Source organism: Miniopterus schreibersii (genome assembly GCF_964146895.1).
Source record: "Miniopterus schreibersii genome assembly, chromosome: 13".
In the NCBI taxonomy this organism is placed as follows: Eukaryota; Metazoa; Chordata; class Mammalia; order Chiroptera; family Miniopteridae; genus Miniopterus; species Miniopterus schreibersii.
Genome location: NC_138113.1, coordinates 1582604 through 1607644, shown reverse-complemented (window position 1 = coordinate 1607644; position 25041 = coordinate 1582604). Strand labels below are relative to the sequence as shown.

At 57.7% G+C, this 25041-nt stretch overlaps 1 protein-coding gene across 6 annotated transcripts in view; it reads right to left on the bottom strand.

Annotated features, from left to right (window-relative positions):
• The window catches only part of RNF144A (ring finger protein 144A), a 145720-nt gene that overhangs the window by 72474 nt on the left and 48205 nt on the right, over positions 1-25041 (bottom strand). For 4 of the 6 annotated variants that reach the window (XM_081156298.1, XM_081156296.1, XM_081156301.1 and 1 more), the window contains 3 exons: positions 22678-22825; positions 19483-19572; positions 12260-16531 (listed from right to left, as the gene is read on the bottom strand). In XM_081156298.1, the coding sequence (XP_081012424.1) occupies positions 16400-16531; positions 19483-19572; positions 22678-22825 (370 nt within the window). In that variant the 3' untranslated portion in view covers positions 12260-16399. Of the gene's footprint in view, positions 1-12259; positions 16532-19482; positions 19573-22677; positions 22826-25041 lie in introns of those variants that run through there. The other 2 variants (XM_081156299.1, XM_081156300.1) reach the window with 1 other exon arrangement.

Genomic DNA, 25041 nt, shown 5'->3' with positions numbered 1-25041 from the left:
TTTGCATACATTTGCATCCCGTGGCGCAGAGCACGTGGCTCTCACCCACTTTCAGGTTTTATTTCTCCGGAGTTGAGTCAGGTTTGAATGAACGGTTTCTGTCTGGACGCTGCAGGGAATCCCAGGGGGAGGAATAGGACCCAGGGCTGAGCACCGGGAGGACCCCGCGGAGGGGGCGCGGTCAGGAGGAGACACAAAACCACGAGACGCGGTGTCCTGAGGGCCACACGAGACAGGGTGTCGAGGAGGAGGGGCACTGAGGAAAGATGAAGACACGGGATGCAAACCAGGGAACAGGAGTCAAGCCCTGGGCACGGAGCCAGAGCTTCATAATTTCCAGGCGATTCACGAACCGGAGCCTGAACAGAGGAGCCTGGCCCTCCGAGGGACAGTCTAACACGTCCACGCCGCAGACACCCGCAGGGGTCGCCCAGTCCAGCTCTCGGCTCCGACCTCTGCGTCCATCCTCACGCTCCCCTCCGCCTCCCCTGCCTCCATCTCTCGCACGTAAGGACCTGTGGGATCACGTCGGGCCACCCGCCAAGGATGGGTCCAGAAGGTCCCTTTCAACCAAGCCAAGAACAAAGAAGATACAACAGGCGCCGGCCTCAGGAGACCGAGGACAACGCAGGAAGAGTCCTCCCCTCTGGTCTGTGACGTGTGGCCTAAAACACACAGTAAACATCCCAAGGGAGCAAACTCAGCGCCCGCGGAAGGCAGTGGGGACCCACTTGGGGGAAGGTGGAGAGCCGAGGGGGCATGAATCTCACCGAGATTTCCCTGAGGTCTGTCGTGAAGAGTGAGAAAGAACCGGACGTCTGTGATTTCAACGCTGACGGGGAAATGGAAGGATTGTTATCTGAACCAGCGATGTTTCTAAAATTCCACGGAGATTAAGTTAAAACGGAACTGGCGCCCTGCAGTTCTCCCAGCGTCTGCCCCTTCCTTAGGCAGAGCTGTAGCCACAAAACATTAAATCAGGGTTGTGGTCACCAGCTGCCTAAGCACAAGAGTTTTCAAGCACTCTCTTGCCACAAAAATAATTTTTTATTAGTCGAAGTAATGTTGCATTACATATTTAAAAAAAAATAACATGTAGTGGCCCTAGCCAGTTTGGTTCAGTGGTCCCGGGTTCGATTCCAGCCAAAGGCATGCACCTCGGTTGCAGGCTCGAGACCCCCGGGGCCCACGCGGGAGGCAACCAATCGATGCGTCTCTCTCACATCGATGTATCTCTCTCCCCCTCCCTCCTTTCCACTCTCTCTGAAAAGCAATGGGAAAAACATCCTCAGGTGAGGGTTTAAAAATAAACAAATAAATAACATGTTTAAACGCTGTGTTTGTAGGAACAACCTATTTGTCACACAGGATGTGAAACTAGGCAGGTAAATATTTCTGGTACGTACACCAGCATTCTAAGGCCTGGGGTGATAAAAGCTAGAGGTAAATATTCGCCAGGAGTTTGGTGATGAAGCTTAGCTTTCGGTGACTTAGGAATGTGTCTCGTGTCCTACGAATTCAAATGTTCTATGTCTCGTTTCAGGGCGAAGCGGCTGACAGCGTTTTAACAGTCACTTGGACGTGTCTTTGCCGGAGGGGTCGGCTCTGGGGAGCAGGGGGGGCTGTGTCTCTGCATTAGCCCTTCAGTCGGGGATCCAGGAAGGGCTGGGGGGAGAGGGGCTTGGACTCGGCCTCCGCACGGAGGAGTCTCTTGAGCGCAGGGGGCCTGCTTGAGTTACAGCTGTTTCTGAACGGCCAGGTGGCAGCCACAGGCTCTTCTGAAACCGCCTGTGGATAAAGGACTGAAATCTCTCCCTTCCTGCTCCAGGGTTTGGCCTCCCAGCCATCCCGGTCCGGCTGGAAGACGCAGGCGTCTCGGCCACCGTGGGCGCCCCCTGCTGCCGATGGCTGGAGATGCTCCCGCGTCCACCTTGTACCAGAAAGGCCAGGTGCCCCGGCGATGGGAGCCTGAGCGCAGGGTCCCGAGCCCAGACGGGGGCTCCTCCGAGCCCAGAGCACCCTGCAAGGGCGGCTTCCCTCATCCTTTCCCCATGCCCTCTCCCTGACGCGGGTGGGCTCTGCTGTCCGAGCCACAGGCGACGGCTCACCCGGAGGGAGCCGGGAAGGGGGCCCTGCCTGTGTTCCGCGAGTCGCTGCCTCCATCGTGATTCCATTTCAGATAGAGCCGCCATGTGTACATACTTTATTAAAATAAATTTTAAAAACACGCATGAAGTGAAAGCTGCTCCCCTCTGATTGATTTTTCAAAAGCTCCCTCAATGCTTCTGCTACAGATGTTTGCAAAGTGATTGGATGCAAAGTGGGCTCAATTCATAAAAGCAATAAAACGTCGCTCATTGACTGCGCAGATGAGCCAGCTGAGGGGGTAATTTGGAGGGTTCTTATTGGAGATGCTTGGGAGGAATGTAATGATAGTGGAGAGGCAGGGTCCTATTAGCTGTGGTAAATATGTTTGCCTGCAGAAGGCTTGGAGGGTTCTGAAATAACAGAAAATAACGCTCCGATTCCCAGTTATGCTGGGTTTTGATAAAACGTGCGACTTTCAGGCTTGTAAACCCATAGAATCCACATTTAGAATGAAGGGGCTTTAGTCACCTGTGCTCCAGGTTGGGGGCCTTGGAAGGAGCTGAAAAGGCACCAGCCTTTCTCTGTCACCCTCGGGACTTGCCACGCGGGGGACACACTTTACACTCAAGTCTCCTCTCCGCAGAGCCAGGAACAGAAGCTGGCTCATGCGATAGGACATCGCTCGGTAAACAAAGGGGGGATATTCTTAGATGTGGGGGATCGCGACGAGCTCCACCAGAGAGAAAAAAATGAGTGAAACAAGACCAAACACCAGGACGGACGGGCCGGAGAGTGAGAGCAATGCAGGCGGGGGGAGAAATAAGGAGCCTTTGCTCTTGCCTTGTATGGAGATTCTGGGGACCGAGCCTGCAGCCACTTCGTTACTAAAGGGACCTCCAGGCCTAAAGCACAGTTCGCGCGGCGGGTCTCAGAGTGACGGCCCCCAGCAGGTACGCGGGCCCTGGTTCACGGCTTTCCCAGAAAGGCCGCGGGGAACCCGTCAGGCCCCGCGGGCCCCGGGGTGCAGTCTCAGCGCAGCGCCTCCCGTCGCGCGGCCCGGGTGCGTCCGCATGTTTGGACCTCAGCAGAAAGGCCACTCTCCTCGCCCGCTGCTTCATGTCCTTGGATCCCCGCTCTCCTCGATCCTGAGGGGGGCACGCGGCGTCACTGAACGGACCGTGGGAGTGGCACTGGGCTGAGTTGGGACAAGTCACTTCTCCTTCTGTGTCCACTGCCAGCCAGCTGTACAGCGTGGACAGAGCCTGTTTCCCGTGGACAAATCGAAGGGGTCGGACGGCACCATCTCTACGTGGCTTCCCAATGTCTCTTCCTACGGATAACTCAGCACCACGGCGGGCACTGGTTCAGTCCTGACTTCACTGGTCCCCGAGACCACCCAGGACCTTGACAGAGCTGGGCCTCAAAGGACTGGTGGGTATTTGTAAAGACAGGAGAGCTACGGTTCACCTCTAGGAGGGCCCTTCGCTGGCCTCCGGGATCCTCTGAAGTTGGAGAGAGAGGAGGGGAGGCTGCTCTGGAACCCAGGCTGCCCGATTCTCCGAGCCAGTTGTGTTTGAATCTCTTTTGAAAGCGTCCTGCTGTATTTTGCACCGTGAAGAGCTCTCCCTCGGGTCAAGCACCTTCTGTGAAGTTCCACGTGGTTTTGCTTTTCAATCTATTCATGTGATTCATATTTCAGAACCATGACTTTTAAAAAACCTACTCAACACAATAGCCTGAGAGCATTGCGACGCAGACACACCACTGGGCCTGAATGGCCACCGACAGGGCTCCCCTATCACCGGCTCTGGTGTAAGAGGCACGGAAGGAAGACAGAGAACCAGAAAACCAGAGGTCAGCTTTCAGAATGCGGTGACCAGCTTCCCAAACAGCCAGGTGGCAGGAAGACTCAAGCCGAGAGACTCAGGCGCCTTCCCCGAATGGGGGGGGGGGGGGCGAGACACCCGACCCTGAGAGAACACGAGAGCTGAAGGGGTGTAAGGAGATGACCCTTCTCAGCTGTGACTACTGGGCACATACACTAATATAGCCCCCTTTTAAGTGCTGTTAGGAAAATAGATATAGGAGAGGGGGAGGGTTGGGGGGTCCATAGATAACAGCAGGAGAGGTGGGAGAGAGAGATGTCAAAGGCCTAAGTGCAGGCCCTTTGTTGCAGAGATAATTCTCTGCTATCTGGAAATACCATTAAAACTACTGTTTTTATATACATGGGTACAAATATTACATATATTAGTTGTATAGAGGTATGCATAAATAAATACTATCTATAGGAGCACATATGTCTTTTTACGTATATACACAGAATACACACACACTCCACACAGAATAGAAGCCTTTCTTTCAAATACAGTTGGACTTACGCACCTGCATCTATAATAAATAATGGGGTATATGTAAATATAAAATAGACACATATAAACATGTACAGGAGCCCCGAGATTTCCGAGCATATTTGCGCCTGGAGGCTGGCTGGCAGGAGGCGGTGGCCGGGCCCCCCACCCGCCCGAGCGAGGTGGGCAGGAGGCAGAGGTGTTTGTTTATCTCATTAGCTCCTCTGAGAAACAATCACAAGGCTCCTTTTCTTTTCAGGTGGCGTGATGCTGTGTGAGGTTATTTAATCTTCCTTCAAACAAACAAACAAACCCCGGGGAACAGAAGGTAGCCACCATAAACAGAAGCTGGAGAAACTTCCAGAAAGGTAATCGGCTGTGCTGTGGAGACAGGTGTCCGCCGCCTTCCCAGCTTCCCGGGCTGCAGGTGACGCCCGAGGCACCTGCAGAATCCAGCCCCAGGGAAGAGACCGGAGACCGGAGGGGCGGCTGCACCCGAAGGAGCGGGCACGGGGGTCTTGGTGGCAGAGGGGTCTGCCGGATCCGGGTCCTGCCACGGCCCCGCTTTCCATGCGGTCCCAGCGCCGGGACGCTCTCCATCCCCGCCCCGTGTCCCTGCCTCGCTCCCTCCCTGCCCTTTCACCGCCCAGACCCCAGGCACACACGTCCCTCTGCTCCCAACACGCTGAACGTTTGAAACCTTCGCTGCTGACGCCACCCCCACCCCCCCTTCACACTTGGTGGCCCCGGATGCTCCCGCTGGCAAGGATCACACGCAAGGTGTCCCCGCCTCTAAGCCCCCGTTACCACAACGGGGAAATGTTACTTAGACCCCTGGCCTTGGGGTCTGGAGTCAGCCCGGCAGCCAGGCCTGACCTGGCTCCACGTCCTTCCCATATGGCTCAGCTCATGGCACTGCTGTCCCCGCGTCCCCGCGGCTGGGCACAGTGGCCGTCCCCGCGAGGCCTGGGAGCTTCTCGGAGACTCGCTTATTATTTCCTTCAACAGTGTTTCTTACCTGAGTACTGTGAGCTCCGAAGAGGAGACGGGGCTCTGGTAGAGGCCGGGGCGAGGGCGGTAAGTGATTAAAATCGAGGAGCACAGTATTAAATGTTGTGACGAATGAGAAAGCAATGAAGGGACAAGGAATTTCCAGGCTTGGTCAGGGAGGGATGGAAATATTTTTAGATTGTCCAGGGATGGGCCCCTGTAACAGTGTTATTCCAGCAGAGACCCAGGGGGAGGGAGGCAGGGAGGGAGGGGGAAGGAAATACCCAATAACCGTGACATTTTCCTGAGGATAATGCAATGCAATGGGCTGATTCTGAAGACAGAGCCAGTGGAAAATGTCTAGGTTGCTGAACTAAAAGATTAAATTTGGGCCAGTCTCTAGCCCCAGGTCCCCAGCGGGGTTTTGTCACTGGATGAAAACACCCCGCCAACCCCGACTGCAGGAGATCAGCCTTCACCTGCAGAAGGCCCCGCCGACTGCGCGGGCTCACTAAAAACGCCGGCGCGACGCGAGGGAGCCGCGCCTCCCTGTTCCCGCCAATGCCCCGCTCCCCCCGATTTCTGTCACCGCGCTCGGCTCCAGGGCCCTTCGTGCAAACTAGGGAGGTTCGGCTGCCTCTTAACCAGCCCCGGGATTTGGAGGTAAGTCCCTGGGGTGCAGCCTTGGGGCTGGTTTGCTTAAAAGCTCCCAGGTTGTAACGCGCAGTAAGACGGAGAACCGCCGCGTGCGAGGGCCACGTGGCCCCCGTGTGAACGACGGACAGACAGACAGAAGAAAACTAAGCTTCCCCCTCGGTGTGGGCAGCGGGTAGGAAGGGCTCAGCGTTGCAGTCACGCAGCTACGAACTGGCGGCTTGATTAGGGGACCGAAAATGTTCTTTAAACGAGTCCAAGGAGGGATCGCGTCCCAGCCATCACTCTAGTCCTCTAGACACGCGACACGTATCAGGGGCTCATGAAACGTTTGTAGAGCTGAAAGGAAATGAGATAAAGGACAAGCAGATCTTAAATTCCCGGGCTGGAGCCAACCCCACCTGGAAACACCAAGGAGCTGGAGCCGACAGGGGGGGTGTTGGGACCGGGCAGGCGAGGGGGTCCCAGCCAAACGCTCCACGGCCTCAGGGCGTTTGGGCTCCCTTTGGGGATACCCCGACTTTGTGTGCGGACTCTGACTGTCCCTCAGCCCCACGCACCAGCTTTCCACACAGGAAGGAGCGCCTGCCTTTAATGGCAGGTGACTCTGTGCTCATTAATCAACATCTAATAAAGCAAAACCTGCAACGGGCTGAAGGAAAAGATGTTTCGGGGCCTCAGGAAGGGTGGCTATGCCCCTCGCACAGCAGAGCCAGCCCCGCCCGGGCCCAGGCCTCCCCAGAGCCACGCGTCCTCACTGGGTGTTTGGGGACGTTGGTGGGAATGGCACCTGGTTGGCCTGCGTGGAATCAGGTGCACGCTCAGGTAAACATCACACACTCAGCAACACACACCTGCACGCACCCCCCCATGGCGCCAGAGGCGGCCCGCAGGCCGCAGTTGAATAAACATCCTTCCGTCAATGACCTTCAAAGGGACACCAAACGCTTGCTGACCTCTGGAAGCTGGAATACATTTAGGACACTCGGGCCAAGGGATTTAGAAGCAAAGAGAATATCTGAGGCCAGCCACACCCGGGGCCACCTCTCACGGCTGCATTAACAAGGGGAAATTATGCATCACAAGGAATTCGGTGATTAAATATTAAATACACATAAAAATGGACATGTGGGTTCCCTGAGTTGTAAAGGCAGCACTTGTCACACACTCACGTGGCCAGGCCTCGCTGAACGGCAAAGGGAGACCCAGGGGCTCTGTCGTCTCTGATACGGGACGGTCACTACGTCATCTCGTGTGACTCTCAGGGCCGCCCCGAGGAAATCCTGGAAGCCAGTTATTCTGAATATTTGGCAAAAACAGAATCAGGCCTTGGTCTCCCGGCTTCCGGCCCCACATCCTCTTCCACTGAGATGCTCACGAGCGACTGTGATGGAGGAGCCCTGGCTGCGGGAGTGACCGGCGCAGGGGTCACACGAGAGGAGCAGCTGGGTTAGAAGCCCTGACAGCAGAAGCGGCGGCGGGAGGCGAATTCCTGACGAGTCGGCGATGAGAGCGGCAGAATCGGCGCCGTGGTGATGGGGGCTTCGAACCAGCGGCCGCTCGAGGGGCAGGGCAGCGGGATCAGCCTGAGGGGCCTCGGCAGTCGGATCTGTGGGGTGCGGACCCACATTAAGGACCATGCGAGAGGCGTGCCCCGGGTCACGCCCCGTTATTAACGCAGACATCGCATTTGCTGACACGGCAGCGACAGTGAAAACCGCACAGTGCCCCGGCGTCCTCTGGGGGCTGGCACTGGCACGGCCCGGATCCTAAACCCCGACGGGCGCTGCAAGGTGTGAGTCAGGACCAAGGTTAGAGCCAAGATTTGAACTGGAGCCAGGACAAACCTCAGGTTCATGCTCCAAACACTCCGGAATCAGCATTTATGAAGCAAGAACTAAAGACGGTCCACGGACACATGGAAACACACAGGCGGCGGAAGATTAGTTCACCTCACTCATTATGTGAGCGATAGAAGTGCACAGAACACGTCCCGGCACGGGGCTGAAAACTCAATCGGGCGAATGAAACCAGCACGTGTCCAGCCCGCACCACGGCAACAGCAGGTCCTCCAGCCTTCACGCAGCGGCCCTTAAACTCCGACTCGTCCTTGGGCCGCACGCAGAGCCTCGCTCACTGCCGGGGGCAGAAGAGCCGCAGGCAGCTTTAGAAGCTCCCGGAGATGAGAAACCAAAGTCAGAGAGCCAGGCCCGTGCGACAGGCCTCGTGCGAGGACATTTTTAAAGCTTCCATTGAACGACGCTTTGGTCACAGAGCAAATCAAAACCTCAGTAGCGAAAACGCAAAATTTCTAACTGTAAAGAGAGCGCCAACCCGGGCCGCGGCCACGGCCACGGCCACGGCCACGGCCACGGCCACGGACGCGCTCCCTAACGACACACGGAAGAAGTGCACACGGAAAGGTGTCGTTCGATCATTCAGCACAAGAAACTGGGGGGAAAATGGGAAGAATAAAAGTGAGGAGAGCAGAGCCAAAGCATAAAGCTGAAGGCAGAAGCCATTTGCTAGAAGCAGGGAGGAGAGCTGATCAATACACCCAACAGCTGGGTTTTAGACGTCAAAGAGCAACAGTAACAGGCGGGTCCCCCTGGGAGGCAGGAGGCGGCCGACAGGTGCGGGGGGGGGGGTCCCTGTGCACCTCCGGCGGCTGCAGCCTGGGCTTCCCGGCCGAGGTCCCTGGTGCTGGCCGTGATGACCCCAGGGCCCAGGGCGGGCCGCCGGCCACAGAGGCCTGCTCTCCAGCCAGCACAGAGGGAAGGCAGGGCCGGCCCGGCTGCCCCCAGGCCACACTGTCCTTTCTCACAGCACGGGAGAAATTCCTCTTCGCCGGCCGGCCTCATTCTGGCTGACCTCAGGGGCGCGGGGAGTACTCTGGATGAAGCTGAAAGCAAGCTGCGTAGGTACAGGGCGGGAGGGCGGGAGGGCAGGAGGCAGGCACAAAGCTCCAACTAGCATGACCGACAAAACACCCAAGTGAAAATCAGGAACAAAAACTCACAAGGCACCTGCCTCCCACCCCCAGTGGCTGGATAAGGCCGTGTTGGGGTGCCCCCTGCTGGCCGTCTTTGGCACTGCACGCTGGCCGGCTTGTCCCGCAGGTTATCCCCAGTCACCGGGCACTTCAACTCCCCACAAACCCCGCAGACCTCAGGCGTCTCCCCTCCAATCCAAAGAAAGTCAGCCTCTTACTTTAAAACAAAGAAGCCCAGAATTCCGAGGAAAATTCACCCAAGCCCACTCCATGCAAAGCGAGGAGCTGGTGGGGCACAGTGGGTCCCCGACGGTCCACAGCACCGGTCCGGGTCTGCACAGCCGTCCTGGGGGGCGTCTCTGGATCCTGCCACACAACCCGAGTCGTAGTCCGAGTCCGGGCGCCCTTATGTTGTAGGCGGCGGAAGGGCACCAGGTGTCTGACTGGTGGGGTCAGAGCGGACCCGGGTTCAGCAACCTCGGTCCTTGGGTTCTGGCTGGGAAAGAAGTCAGAGCCAAGACCCCAACTATAAGAGAACACTAACTTGTAAAATCACAGAGGTGGAGAAGTAATTCCTAGAAGAAATGGGCTTAGGAAACGGGTTATAGAGGCAAAGGAAGGGCCCTGGGAGCTTGGGAGTGGGGAAGGTAATGGTAATGCACCTGGGGCAAGGGGGAGGCGGAAGGCTCAGGAGTGTTCCCAGGAGGGAAAGTGCAGGGGCTCCTCCATCCTAAGGGTTTTAAGGGTAGAGAGTTTAGGGGGGGTCCCAGGGGAAGATCTCATAATATTCAGCAGCGTTCCAGGGTTGTGGTCTCCACTGAGGGATTGGTCGGCCCCAGGGCAGGGGTCAATATCCAATGCAGCTGGTCCTGAGGTCAGCTGTGGCCGGTTTTGCTGCTTTTCTGGGCCTGGAGCTGGAATACAACTGAGGCCTGGAAGTTATCTCTGGGGAGTCCAAACCGCATGACCAGGGATATGCTAGGGGAGGAAAGGCCAGCCTGGGGGCGAGGTCCCACTCTACAGTTGTCTGTTGCTAGGCACCAGGGGCTTTCCGCCCCGGTGACCTTCTGCCCGTGGCCCAGCGTCCTTGCTCTGCTCGTGTCTGTCTAGCCGCCGACCACACCCCCACCTCAGGACTCCTGCTGTACGTTCTGCAAAGCTCCCAGATCTGACCCCACACACGGGAATGCACAGGAAAGCAGCAGGCCCGCAGCACCGCAGGCGCAGTCCGCCAATGCAGCACGCCGGACACTACGGGACAAGCGACACTGTTTCTTCAACAGCAACATTGGGGGAAATAAACGAGAGAATCAGAGAAAACACTTGGCCAAGTCCATTCAGCTGAGTGAATTGCATGGAGGGTGGATCCGAGTCCCTTGGTTCCCTGACACCCAGATGTCTGTAATATCCTTGCCAAGAGGACCTAGTTGGCTTTGCTGCTCCCCTATGTCACTTACAAGACACCCTTTCTGAGCCATAATGCGCTTCTCCCTAGAAATGAGCCACCCCTGCCTGCAAGAGGCAGTGGGAAACGAGACAGTTCTGCGGGGAGTGGGGAGAACCATCTGTGGGGCAGAGAAACGTCTGCTCAGATCCTGACTCCAGGGGGCACTGGCTTTGACCGTAGCAGGTGAGCTCTGCTGAGACTTAGTTTTCCCGGTCTATAAAATGGGCACAAAATCAGACCAACTTCTAGCATTTTTGTGAGGATAGGAAGATGCTGAGTCACCGCGTCTCATGGCCCGTGGGAGGCAGTGAGCTCCCTTGTTGAGCGAAGCCTCAGAGAAGAAATAAAAGACGGGTCACCACCGTGACCGCTCCCCGCGGTTTCCTGCGCCGGGGGAGTCAGGGGCTTGTCCTTCCCGTCTCAGCGTCACCGCTGAGGCGTCCGTGGCTCGCTCTCTTCTGGGCTCCAGCTCCAGGCGATGGGGCACATTGGCAGCATGTGGGTGATTTTTATTTAAGCGTTAAAATCAAGCCGGGTTAAAGGAGGTGGAAATATGAGCGAGACCTGGGCACCTGAATGGTTCCTTTGGAGGTGGCGCTGAGCTCAGGGAGATGCTGGGATGGAGAACAGCAGGATTGGACCCGGGGCTGGGGGGGGATGTGAAGGGGGGACCTCTCGGTGGTGACTTCACCCCCAGGACAAACCGTCTTTAGTTCAAATCACGTCTCCCCTACAAAGGGCAACCAAACCCAGGCGAATGGCCATGAAATATGTGTTCATCTGGAAACGGCCCCTGTCCTCCCCCAGGCCCCTGCCCTGGAGGGTCCCTCGGGCCTCTGAGCCGCCCCCACTGTCCCTTCTGTGCAGGTGCCGCCGGACAGGTGCGTTTGCCTGCGTCCTGCAGGATCAGGGCTTTGCTTTGTGTAAGGCCCCTCCCCTGTGGGTCCCCATTGTCTGCTTTTCCCAGTCGGGGTTTGTGAGGACTCCCAGCCCAGCACCACCTGCGAGTTTCATTCGCGCGCTGATTGCGCCTTTGTCGTTAATAAAAGGACCCCAGTTTTATCTTACAGTCTGTGCCCCAACAATGCATTAGTCGTGGACAGAAATAGGTGCTGCCATTCTCTTGTCCCTGGAAATGTTTCGGGGAGCGGAGTGAGGGGGTTTGGAGTTTTGCCGTCTCCCCTCGGGGGCTCACAAGGATCTTTCAGGACCTTGGATCCAACTGGAACGGAATCTCCAGAGGAGGTGCTGTGGCCAAACCCCAGGAACCCCGCACGCGGTGAGATCACTTCCGAGTAACCTCCCCCGGGGCGCGAGCCGGGAAATCCGTCCTGCCCCACTCGCCCGCCCAGCAGGTAACGGTTCCTGCCCGTCTTCACTGTCACACACTCGCATGTAGATTTATTTTGCTTAAAAGCTTTTTTTCTCAGCAGTGTTTTCTGGAGCTACTCACGCATTCCAGGTCCGCTCAGGGAACTGAGGTCCAACCAGAGTCCACGAGGACTGTCCCGTGGCCGGGCTGGTGTGGCTCAGTGGGGTGAGCGTCAGCCCATGAACCAGGTCTACGGCTCGATTCCTGGGGTCGGAGCACGTGCCCCTCCAGGTCTATGGCCCTGTCCCAGCCCCGCGGCCGCCCTGTCACGTCTCCCACCCACCTCCCACCGTCAGCACTTGCAGGATCTCCAGGCCGCGACCCTCGAAGAACGTGGGACACACAAAAGACGCAGCCAGGCAGGATTTACAAAATGAACCTGTATTCCAGCCAAAATATCTTTAAAAAGAAATCCCTTCCGAAGGGGGGACAGACTACATAAGACACCATACATTTAAAATGTGTATTGAAATTACAAATCACACTTCTCCATAGGATTCCAAAGTACAAAACGCCACGTGAAAAGGCATTCGGACAGGCCTCCTGCACATCACAGTGTTCGTGGCACACAGTGCACTCACGTCCCAGACGCAAACCTCCCGCATCGCCGCTTGTCAAATACATCACGTGTACAAGCGCGTGGCTCACCCACGCGCGTTCTGTACAGGATTTAAACACCCCCGTGGGCCGAGGAGGGAAAGTGAGGCGCGCGGCGGGCACCCGCCCGACCCGAGGGCCCCTGGACTCGAGGGAGACCAGAGGGCGCAGACCCAGGGGCCGGGCCGTGGGCGTGGCTTCCCCGGGCCACGGGCGCTCCCAGTGCCCATGCGCCTGTGACGCCAAGTCGACGCCCGCCCCGCACTCCAGTTGGCATTTTTGGCAACACCAGTCATCACACCCTCATTTTATTTCCACCGGGGCTCGGGCTCCTGACCAGGGATAAACTAGCTTTGGTATGTTTGTAATGAGACCTTCATGCAGAATGTTTTCCCTCGATGAATCCGTTACGACGTCTGTATATACAAGGGGTATTTATTGATAAACGAGAGTCTGAGAACTATACAGAAAGCTCACCCTGGTTCTTTCTAACCCCCAATATTTTAAAGATGGCCAAGGGGACATGTCCTCCTCTAGTCTGTGAAATGTTTAACTTTTAATTCAGGTGAAAAGAGCTAAACTCGTCTTGAAGTGTTTCTCGCATATCTGAGACCCCCTTTCCCCATGAGCCCTGGACCCTGATCAGAAATCGGCCTGGCTCCCGAACCAGTTTTCCAGGATCACGTGCAGCAGAGAGAGTCTGTCCCCTTCGCGGAGAAGCGGGAGGGGTGGGCGCTGGCAGCCACCCCGGGGCCGAGGGGGGCTACGCGGACAGAAGTCTGTGCCGCCAGGGAGGCCCTGCCTTCGCTCAGATCCTCACTCAGCCTCGGCGACGGGGACACCACGGTGGGTCCTGGTCTGGAGGCAACGGGCTCCTGTGACAGCGGCAGTGAGGGGCTCGGCTGGCCGGGCTGACGCACAGCGGAGCCAGCCTGAGATCGGACACGTCCAGTCCAGCGGGGTCGGGTTCCAAAGGGCCTGAGACAGCCTGGGCGTCCACAGGGCCCCCCGGCCCCGGTCGGTCTGGAAGGCGGGTCCTCCCTCCTCCCCAGCACGGAAAGGCCTCGAAATGAATCCGCACCCATGTGCTTCCAGAGGGCCCCGTGGAAACAGTCTGGGAGAGGGAATGTCATCGTCACTTAAGACAAACTGTGCTGAAGACAGGAAGGGCGCCACCCGCTAGGTGGGGGACCCCCCCAGGTTTTACCGGGGACTGACCGCCAGGTTAAAATCCGAAGGTGGGCCCTGCTCGCACGTTCGGCTGACACTTTACATCAAGCCTGATCAGCATCCCTGCGGACAGCGGGGTCCCCGTGGACAACGGGGGACATTCCTGACCGAAAGACGCTGGAGGAGGGGCCATGAGGTTACACAGGACCTCAGGACGATCCTGCTGATGTCTTTCTGGGGAATGGGCAGTTTTAGTTCTGTCGTCACTGAGACAAGTGAGGCCTCACTGATGCAGAAGCTCAGGACACGCAGGTGCGACTGGCTCCCGCCGGCCCCGCGATCTCCGGTCCCTAATGGGGTGACGCCGTGTGCTCGTGAAACCGTCAGCAGTGAAGGCACAGGAGGGTGGGGCTACAGATCGGTGGGATGCGGCCACCGAGTCCTCCAGGACAGATGGACAGCCGACCCACTAGGAGCAAAGCGGCTGGAGCTTTTGCCCAGAGAACGCAGCCTTTCGAGGCTCTGGCCCCACCCCGGGGGACGGGGGTCACAGTACAGAGTCTGCAGTGGGCAGTGGGCCGAAGCCAGTACAGGCAGGATGGACCAGGATGGGGTGCAGGCCCCCCGTGCACCGCTGGACACACGGCCACGCGCCTGCTACCTTCCAGACACATCTTAGAGGGCACTGGCTAGACAAAGGGGTTCTCAGATCCCGAGGTGAGGCCTCAGCTTCTTCAGGCCCTACGGAGTTGTTACCCTTTCAGCAAAGCCACCCGACCTCCAGGCCCTGTCACACCCCCTCCAGCTACACAGACTCACGGCCCAGGCCTCAGCCCAAGAGACGGTCTCAGGCGGGCTCTGATTTAGTTACTGAATTTTTAAGCTACAATTGTAAGGAAAATTTTTGACAGGGTCTGGTTTCTAAACGGCTCCTGTCTCGGAAACGAATGCCAGAGGTGAGGCGTGAGGTGGTCCTGTTTCCTTAACCTATGAAATGCTGAGAAATAAAGAAGTTTCCACACGGGGAGGCGAACCAGGACCTGACGTGTAGACACAGGGACAAGTGAAAGATACAAACCCCCCCATCACACGTGCCCCCCACAAGCACACAACCGAGATGGAAGTCAGGGTTTGTCCCCATTTAGTCCCCTGTGAAATGCTTAATCAGTTTAAAAAGTTCCCCTGCAGCCCTGGCCGGTGTGGCTCAGTTGGCTGGGCATCACCCGTGCGCCCAGAGGTGGCCGGTTCGATTCCCGGTCAGGGCACATGCCCGGGTCGTGGGCACAATCCCCAGCAGGGGGCGCGCAGGAGGCAGCTGATCAATGACTCTCTCGTCACTGATGTTTCTCTCTCTCCCCCTCCCTCTGTAAAGTCAATAAAAACAGGTAAAAAGTTCCAGGGCAATGAATCGACATCGTCTGCCTTCCCGCTCTTCTCGGAAGTCCCGAGTTCGTCGCAGTCCGTCCACTCCATTTCAACGCCACGCTGACCCCAGCTCTCTGCAGAGACTCCGGCTTCCCCGCCTGTCAGAGTTAATCGACCGGGTGGCCTGTGTCATGGAGCCGAGCATTCTGTTGCCAGGGTAACAGCCACACGCAGCCGGCAAGGGACAGAGTGGTAAAGTCCCCAGTCGCAACGACCCGCAGATGGAAGGGTTTCAGCGGCGGCAGGGTGGTGAGCGCCAGGGCTCGGAGCTCTGTGAGAAGGACGGTTCCTGCAGAATAGCGGGGTCACTGAAAAAAACCGGGGACACCCCAGGAGGTGCCTCCTCAGCCCCCGGGCCGCCTCTGAGGACCAAGGGCCCTGTCTTCTACCTACTGTCTGCTTGAGAAGACAGAGGCCAAACCAGGGAGACTTCCCGCAAAACGACTTCCGAGAGAAGCAACCTGGTTTCTGAAGACACTGAAAATATCTGCGGACACCCGGGTGAGACGGGAGGAGCCCAGGAGCCGACTGGCTCAGCGAGGAGAAACGGGGGGCCGACCTCGGGCGGGGGCGCTCCTTCAGACGCATCCGTATTTTCAGAGAAACGCGACCACGCGGGACCACGGTGGTGACGGTGCACAGCTACGGCGGCCTTCAGTCCTCACAGTCTCGGGAAGAACACGGGGGCGCGTAGGGCTTTCGGGGTCTCCGGAAGGGGGGCCGAGCCAGAACGTCCTTTCAGAGGCTTCTGAAAATGCGCGTTTCCGAAAGGCATAGGATGGTTCAGGTGCACCTTGTTGAATTTTCCCTGCCCCGTGGGGAAGGGAAGAATGCCTTCTGAAAAGGATTTTTCTAAACGCCATTAGCAATAAAACAGTGAAAAACGGGGCTTCTCTGGAGCCAGGGCAACGGGCTTGTCTGGAGGGAGCCGCAGTCCTCAGACTCTCTCGGCAGCTCGGCGCCACCTTGAGGCCAAGGAGGAGGTGACGACGTTTGCAAGAGAAGGTCTCAGGCAACCAGGGGACTGTCCTGCTCTCTGGCCGCAGGGAGCACCTCCCCTGGCCGGTCTGCAGGGACCTTGGGCAGGACCTGCCCTGTTCGCACCAGCCCCGCCCCCCAAGCCTTGGGGACTCCGCTGGGGCCTCGGCAAACGTTCCGACAGCGTCCCTGAAATGACGGCATCCGGCGTGACACTGAAGCTCAATGGGGCACATAAGGCAAGAAAGACGTTTAGTGAGGGGGATGGTGGGGAGGGGTGGGGGAGAGCCGCGCTCCCCGGAGGCCGGGACCTGGCTCCAGCACTGCGCCTTCCTCTAGGTGGGTAACGGGTCGTCGTCGCCGTTACTGCACTTGCACTTGCAGCACAGGACAAAGGGAGTGGCCAGGAGCAGGAAGGGCGAGGCCACCAAGAGCAGGAGCCCAAATCCAGCAAAAATGCCCACGACCTGCAAGAGGAAGCACAGGAGCTGAGGGTGAGGTGGCTGGTCTGTAGGTGCCACAGCTAAAGTATAGAACATCAACCACCCCACCCATCACACACCTACACCTCATCCTCCCATCCATCAGCATCCATCCATTTATCCATCCATCCATTATCCATGCAACATCCATCCATCCGTTATCCATACAATATCCATCTATCCATCCATCCACACATCCATTACCTATATGACATCCACCCATCCATTTATCATCTCCATCCACTCACCCATCCATCTTTCCACCCACTCATCATCCATCCATATACTCATCCATCCTTCATCCACCAACCTATTCATCAATCCACTCATCATCCATCCATTCATCATCCATCATCCATCCGTCATCCATCCATCCACCATCCATCCACCCACCCATCATCCACCCATCATCCATCCACCATCCATCCATCCACCCATCATCCATCTATCATCCATTCATCCACCATCCATCCACCCACCCATCATCCATCCATCCATCATCCATCCACCATCCATCCATCCATCCATCCATCATCCATCATCCATCCATCCACCCATCATCCATCCACTATCCATCCATCCATCCATCCACCCATCATCCATCCACCCATCATCCATCCACCATCCATCCATCCACCATCCATCCATCATCTATCATCCATCCATCCATTATCCATCCATCCACCCATCCATCATCCATCCATCCACCCATCATCCATCCACCATCCATCCATCCATCCATCCATTATCCATCCATCCACCCATCCATCATCCATCCATCCACCCATCATCCATCCACCCATCCATCCACCATCATCCATCCATCCACCAACCACCCATAATTCCTTCCCTTCCCTTTCTTCCCCTCACACCTCCTCCCATTTTTCATTTTTCCTTATTTTCACTTCTCTTCCCCTCCCTCCCTCCATCTAAGCACCCAAACATCCACCCATTTATACATCCAATTAACCCACAAGCTTGCCCTGAGCTAGACACTGTACTAGGTGTTGCAAATACAGAGGCACTTCAGATGTTGGCCCTCGAGGAACAGCCAGCCTGCTGAAAAGAGCCACAATTTAATCAGCTACAACAATGCGATTAACAAAACCTGCCGTCAGGCTCTCGGTGTAAAGGGAGCCCTAGGGAGAAGGAGGGTTTGTTTTCAAAGGGAGGTGGCTACGACTATAAGGAGAGGAAGTGGTCAGCAAACAGGAAAGGCTGCGATAAGGTGTCCCCGATGGGACAGCAGGACAGGCAGGGGCACGGAGCATCCGGGAGTGACCAGACCTGCATTTTCCCGGAGATTAAAACCCAGCACGTTAACTTAATTTTAACACATACGTTGGCCCCTGGGTATGAGAAAGTGCTGAAAGCAACAAGCCTCCAGTGTGGACATGCTGGCATCCAGATCCGGCAGTGAGGCTGCTCAGAGGCCTGGACTCTGCACTTAGACTGGTCAGTCTCCTCCACCAGCTGCCTCCCTCCCCAGGCGCGGGGAGCCCAGGATGGAGATCCGAGGGTGGCGTTACGGCCCCACCCGGTGCTCAGAGGGATGATTACACAAATGCATAGCCCGTGGCTCTAAGTCTGACTCAGTGTGTTTACCTCTCCCTGGGCCTCAGTTTTCTCAATTATAAAATAAAAAACAAGGTGAAAGACCTCCAAGGACTATGCTAAGCTCTGGGATACTGCAGCATCCCAGATGCGTGAAAGGAAATGTACCCCGACTTAGATTTCCGCCTGACACCATCCCACACAGGCACACACACTGCCCTGCGTCTGTAAATTAGGTTGTGCCGACGCTAAGAATCCATGCTTTCTGCCCAGCCAGCGCCGGTCCGAACATCAATGGGTGAACTACCCACTGTGAGTTCTGATCACGTTTCGTGGAAATCACGGGCACACCGGTATCTCAGAAAACATAAAAACGCACAGGAAGGTGTTTTCACCTGGCGGGGAAGGCGCGCTCCTGAACGACTTCAACTACCTGGAACAAACCGTTAGTCCTGGAGGGGCCAGGGACTCAGACACGTACCCGAACATGACCGAACGCTCACACTCCCGGCCAGGTCATCACCACCTTAGTCTACCCTGTCTGTTATCTGCACGCCCCTGATAAGCTGGGTTACCCATCTCTTGCCAAGTGCGGGCAGGAGGAGGCAGGTACTACCAGGAGGAAGCAAGTAGCCACAGTAAAGAGCGAGACAGGCAGCAGATACCACAGGACAGAAACAGCCAGCCAGCGGGCACGTTATAAATACGTCGCAGGCACAGACTACACTGCGGGAGGCAGACGGGGAGCAGTCCCGGGCTCCCGGGGAATCACAGAGTAACAACGACATTCCCACGGCGAACCCCGATGTAAAGGAACAGCCAACCACTGAGACCGAGTGTCTCAGCCCAGCGCCTCTCCCACCCTAAACGCTCATCTATGGAGTGAACCACCCAGGTGGATGAAATGGCCACATTCAGAATCTTCTGCCCCGGGAGGGTCTTGAACAAAACATGTTCCAGGACGTGGAAACTGCGCCAGAGTCAAAGACACGGTAAGGTGAACAGAACACCTTCAGCCACTGCAACCTGGAATTCGACTGTGGCATCGACATGGGCCGAGCACCTGCTGGGGCGAGGGACCCAGGGCTGTGTCATGTGTGCGGGGGCCGGCTCCCGAGTCTCTTCCCAATTCTGCACTCAGTGGCATCACGCTGGCAGCGTGAAATTGCCATCGCGCAAGTATTGGTGCCACAGAAAGGAGCCAACCCCAGATCAGGCCCTGCCCTTGTCCCCTACACGGCATAGAGGACCACACGGCTGGCAGACCTCCAACCAATGGGCAAGTCTCCGGGAAACCACCCACACACGTGTGCACATGCACACACGTACTCACACACGTACATGCTCTCTTCCCGAGGTCCAGGTCCAGGTGCGTCCCCTACCTGTGTCCGATGCCAGATCACAGACGCCCGGGAGTGGCCCAGCTTGTTCCGGCAGGGTCCTTTGTCGTAGTGGATGAGCAGGAAGTCGTCCTGCGAGGCAAGAGAAGGGCAGGGCGGGGTTAGCGCCTGGGTCCTGGGTCCTGGGTCCTGGGTCCTGGGCCCTTCTTTAAGCCCAAGGTCCCTGGGGACCTGAAGACAGTGTGTGACAGGTGAGCGCGAGCAAACCCCATCGCACGGGACTCCTGCCACTCCAGGCTGCCCGCCCCAGATCCCAACCTCGCCCTGGCCCAGCGGCTCTAGATTTTGGAGGAAAGAGAGAATCGAGATCAAATCGATTGGAGGCACCTGGCCCTGGCCTAGCTTTGTCCCCCGGAGTCCCTGGCCCCCGTGTCTCCCTCTCCTGCAGGCTGGATTATTCCTGGACACGAAGGTTCCCTTTCTCTCTGGCCACCCGCCTGCATCGGTGCAGACCTCTCCTGGAAAGCGTCCTCTCCGCTCAGACCTTCGCCAGGGTCCCATCGCCTTGAACCAGCGGGGAAGTAGCCTCTGCAATTTCTCCGACTGTCCAGAAGGGGGCAGTAGCGCCCACCGGCTCTCAGGGCGACAGCTGCCCCGCCCCCCTCCGGGGCTCTCACCGCCCACCCTGACCCTCACCAGATGGTCAGGTTCCCCTCCAGGACACCAATCCGTTCAAGTTCCGGGCCCAGCACTTGTCACCCCAAACCCCAAGTAGTACCGACCGAGCGTGCTAACGGGTTTCCTAGACCCAAGCCCCGCCCCTCCGTGAACGGGAGGTGCCATCCCCCCATTTATCCATAAAAAGAGACGGCTCAGTAAGTAGCACAGAGGAGGGGCTGCTGGCTGTTATCCCTTTGATGGGGGTGTGAACAGACAGCCTCTTTCTGAGAACAGTGACTATCACAGGCCCGGGGAGTCTGAGAGGACAGCAGGCCATTCTCCCGAGCGCCAGGGAGACGGGACACAGTGGCTGTTGTCTCGCCCCTAAAATCCCAGGCCGGGAGCACACGGGGCAGCTGCAGCCAGGGACCCTCCTCTCCTTCCCCTGGGAACGGCACTGGCCGTGGGTGTGCTGAGCTTGTCGGCCCACCTCCTGGAGCCTGAACGCTCAGCGGCGCATCGGGAAGCCTGATTTTCTGGGGTGGGAGCGAGAAGCCTTGGAGGGACGTCAGAAGCCCCAGCTGCCACCCCCCGCCCCAGCCCTCACCAGACCCCGTGGGGGACGCAGCAGAGGGAGAGAGGAACCGAACCTCCTGCGGCCGACCTTCGCCTGTGTGAAGCTGTTGCTGAGGACCTGTGTCCGCCGTGAGCTCTCACCTCCCAGAAACCTTAACACCTCGCCAACCGGTCACGAGGTAACTGGTGTCTGCACTTACATTAATTTAAGTCATTTTAAGCACCTTGCTGACCGGTCATGACGGAAAAGTAGCCGGTCACACGGGCGAGTGCTGGCTCGAAACAGCCCGCAGTCAGGTGCAGCTACGCGCCCCTCAGCGCCGCGTTAGCCCCACAGGCCTCTGCAGCCTGTCTTTCACTTGCATCTCTCCTTTTCCCAGGCTGCCTACGGCCAAGTCCTGCCCACAGGCTCTCGACAGTTTTCCAACTTGTTTTCCGAAACGCACACCAAATCGCGTTGCACGATCCCGCTGAAACGTCTCCAGTGACCTCCGCTCACAGCGATGGGCAAACCCAGCCGCACACGAGTCACCAGCAGAATTTATGGAAAACGCCAGTTCCTGGGCCCAGAGGTCTGGGGTGGGGCCCAGCTCAACCCTCCCCCCCCAAGTCCGTCCTGATCCAGCCCGGGGGCCGGACAGTGGTGGGAGGCAGGGCCCTCATGCTGGAGCCAACCCTGTGGGCTCGGTACCCAGACCCTCCTCGCGGCCCCGAGTTCACGTCCGGCCACGCTCGGGCCCGCACTCCGCATGCTCTTCCTCCCCCCCTTCTGCTCTCTTCTCTCCGCCTGGTCGCTAACGCTCGCTGCCTCCACCCTCCCTGAGCTGTCATCACCCCCAGCCAGCCGGGACCAGGGCAGCCAGGGGATATTACACCCATGGACCTCTGCACCCTCCACAGGACCCAGGACCGTGCTATCGGGCGTTAGGAGCCCCTCCACATGGACCGGCCGCTTCCCCGCGTCCGGACTTTGCCAGCCGCCGCCTGGAGCGCAGCTGGGACACTCAGGACAGGCTTCCTGAACTCGGGGACGCTGGTTTAAACAGCGCCTCTCCCCTCCCGCCAGCAGCACCCTGCTGCTCCAGTGCATAAAGGATTTCACCGTGACCGTGAGCTTCCTGATGAAGCCGTGGGGCCTCACTGCCCGGGACCTGCGGGGATCCGAGGCGGGTTTTTGTAATAGGGACTGTTGTTCCCCTTCCTGTTGTTCAGAGAAGTTCCATATGTCCCCGGGTGGACCCTGGTTAGAACCGACTGGGACACAGGCCCCAGAGCAGAGGGACAGCTGTGTTCAGAGGGGCCACCGGCAGGGCTGGCCTCCCAGGACCGTGGCTCCATCGGGGAAGCGGGGACAGAGCGGCAGACAAGGACGGCACCTGTCAACATCCATTTACGAGACTTCCCCGAAAATACCTTCGAGGGCATCTGATGACATGCAGAAAACTGGCTTTTCCCTTCCTTCCCCTTCAGGAAAAGTTACAAGGAGCAGGGAACCGCCAGATACCACATGACAGAACATCATTTAGTGATCGGTTTCCTAAAACCATCAGAATGCAGTGAAGTGCAAAATTATACAGACACCATACGGGTGTCCCCCAAAACATACACACAGTTTAACAACTGAGCACTCACGTGCCGATTTAAGCCACTGGGATTAACAATTACTCAAAGTGTGTACACATTTTTGGGGACACCCTGTATACAGCCTAAGGCCCTAAGGGGCCTCCTCTGGTCTGGGGCCCCGGGAAAGGGCTGCCACCGCCCGGGCCCTTGGCGCGGGCGGGACGCGGTGGACAGCGGGCTGGGGGTACTCACGTCCCACCGCGCGGGCCCTCGGCGCGGGCGGGACGCGGCGGGCGGCGGGCTGGGGGTACTCACGTCCCACCGCGCGGGCCCTCGGCGCGGGCGGGACGCGGCGGGCGGCGGGCTGGGGGTACTCACGTCCCACCGCGCGGGCCCTCGGCGCTGGCGGGACGCGGCGGGCGGCGGAGGGGTACTCACGTCGAGCGACTCCAGGCAGTACCAGCAGAAGGCGTGCTTGCAGTTCCTGCACATCATCTGGGCGCAGCCCTCGTCCCGCTCGATGTAGACCTTGCACTTGGGGCAGCGTTTGATGGGCGCCTCGCCCTCCTCCAGCCTGAACCCCGAGCTGCGGGGAGAAGTCCCGTCAGGGCCCCACGCTCAGGGCCCGGGGGCTGTCGCCTGTGCCAGGAGCACGGGCTCACCCGGGGGGACCCGGACCACTTGTTATTAAACGAGATAAAATAAAACCAAAGACAGGAAGACTCCGGAAAACAGTCACCGAAAAACTGTGGATCGGTCAGTTCAATTTGGGGGGAAAGAGCGATTGTAGCATCATCTAAATTTAGATACAGGGACAGACAAGCAAACAACATGGGACGAAAGGCTCAGGGGCAGGCCTCTGAGAAACGGGGTTACGGTCAAGTTTCATGTCCCGATTCACGCATTTGTACACTTTCCAAGGAGCTGATCATTTTTATCGCTTTACCACTTTCAGAGAAAAATAAATGTCACAAACCCACACCGACAGCTGGGTTAGCTCTCCCTGGTTTGTCTGCCCAGACCCGTCTTCCCGGGACGTCCGGCTGGGCTGGCAGGGGTCAGCACGACCCCCTAAGCCCGGGGTCAAGTGCTGGCTCGTCTACGGACTCGCTGCGTTATCACCGACCGGAGCCTCAGCCGCCTCCTCGGGCGGGCGAGGGAGAAGGTGCCCGCGACACCGCAGGGCGCGGCAGCCGGCGAGCGCCAGGTGCCTGGGAAGCGCGGCCGTGCTCTGCGCTCCTGCGCACAGGTCACAGGCACTCAGCTGAGGACCCGACGACGCCCACCCTGCGCTGCTGAGGTGGCCCGGCCCGGCTGGCTCTGCACAAACGCTCACGTGGCTCCTGCAGCAAAGCTGGTTTCTGCAGACACAGAGTCTTCAGGCGCCAACCGCAGGACCAAGGCTGGCTCTCGGGTCAGGTCACCCTGCTGTGGTTTGAAGGTGCGACCTCAGAGTAAGGGACCGATTTTCTCACGGGGCTCACAGCGGTTTTGAAGGAAATGCCACACACACAGGCAGCATTCTTGGGGAGCGTCTCCCCAGGAGACTCTTTCAAATAGAAATGGCTAAACTATGTAAGTTCTGGTGCATTGGGGCCTGCAGAGAAATCTACCTGGATTAGACAATGGCTCTGACATTTCCTGGCACCTGGATTACATTTCAGGTTATCATCACTATAAACTCAGATTAAGGAAGGCAGATAGGAGTCTTGGGCAGCTTATCACCGTCTACGTGTCTTAATGTCTTTAAGAGTCAGACATAAGGTCCGTGAGCAGAGCTGGCCGGGTGCTGCTGGGGATCAGGGGTGAAGGGGAGATTTAGCTTTCAAAAAATACTCTATTAGGGGAAAACAGCTGAGTGTACACTCAGTTAATAATGACACCTGGCAGTCAGCCTCAGGACCAGGGAGACAAGAGGGAGTGGTGAGGACTGCGGCAAACTAGGATAGCACACCTCTCGGGGGGGGGGGGCATGCCTGCTGTATGCCAAGATCTGGGGTGACAGAGTTCAACCCAAGCGCAGGCCACGGCGTCAGGAGGAGTCAGCCACTTAAACAGATGAACTAAAGCACAATATGTCTGGCACTGTAATCAACACCCGTGATCTCCCAGCGGGGACACAGGGGGTGGGGTCACCAGCTCTGCCCTGGGAACTGGGAAGCTGAACAAAGGAGGGGATATGAGCTAGGCTCCAAGGGTGACAAGGAGTCCCAGGAACAGGAGGGGGCACAGATGGGCATTCCCAGCTCAGGCACCGATGTGCTCACAGGACCAAGGAGGGGGGTGTCCCAGGGATGCCGAGAGGGCCGCTGTGAGGGTCCAGCTGTGGGGAGTGGGGTGGGGACACCAGAAAGGGGGGAGAAGAAGACGGGGAACAGTTGGTGACCACACCTTGGGGCAGATGGTGGAAGTTTGTTTATTAGAAACGTGGTCTCCACAGGTGTAAGGTCAACTCTATCGAACTGAACCGTTTGCTGTTGCACATTTTTACGACAAAAACAACAAAAAGCTGAATATTATCAGTTTCTTATGGTTCAACCTACCAAATTCTAAGATTTAAAGAATGGAGACACAGTGCCCACCAGGGCACCCAGCTGAGGAACCAGGAGACGGGGGGACAGGAAGGGACAGGAGGGCAGGAACAGAGCTGCGACTGATGGTTCTCTCCGGACAGGCTCGACCTTCCAGGAGACGTGGCCACGGGAACCGGTTGCTGGGGATCTTTCCTACTCAGAACCACCGTCTACCTACTTCTCCTGCCCTGCTCCTGTCCCCCGTTTCGGGTCCTGCTCAACAATGGAG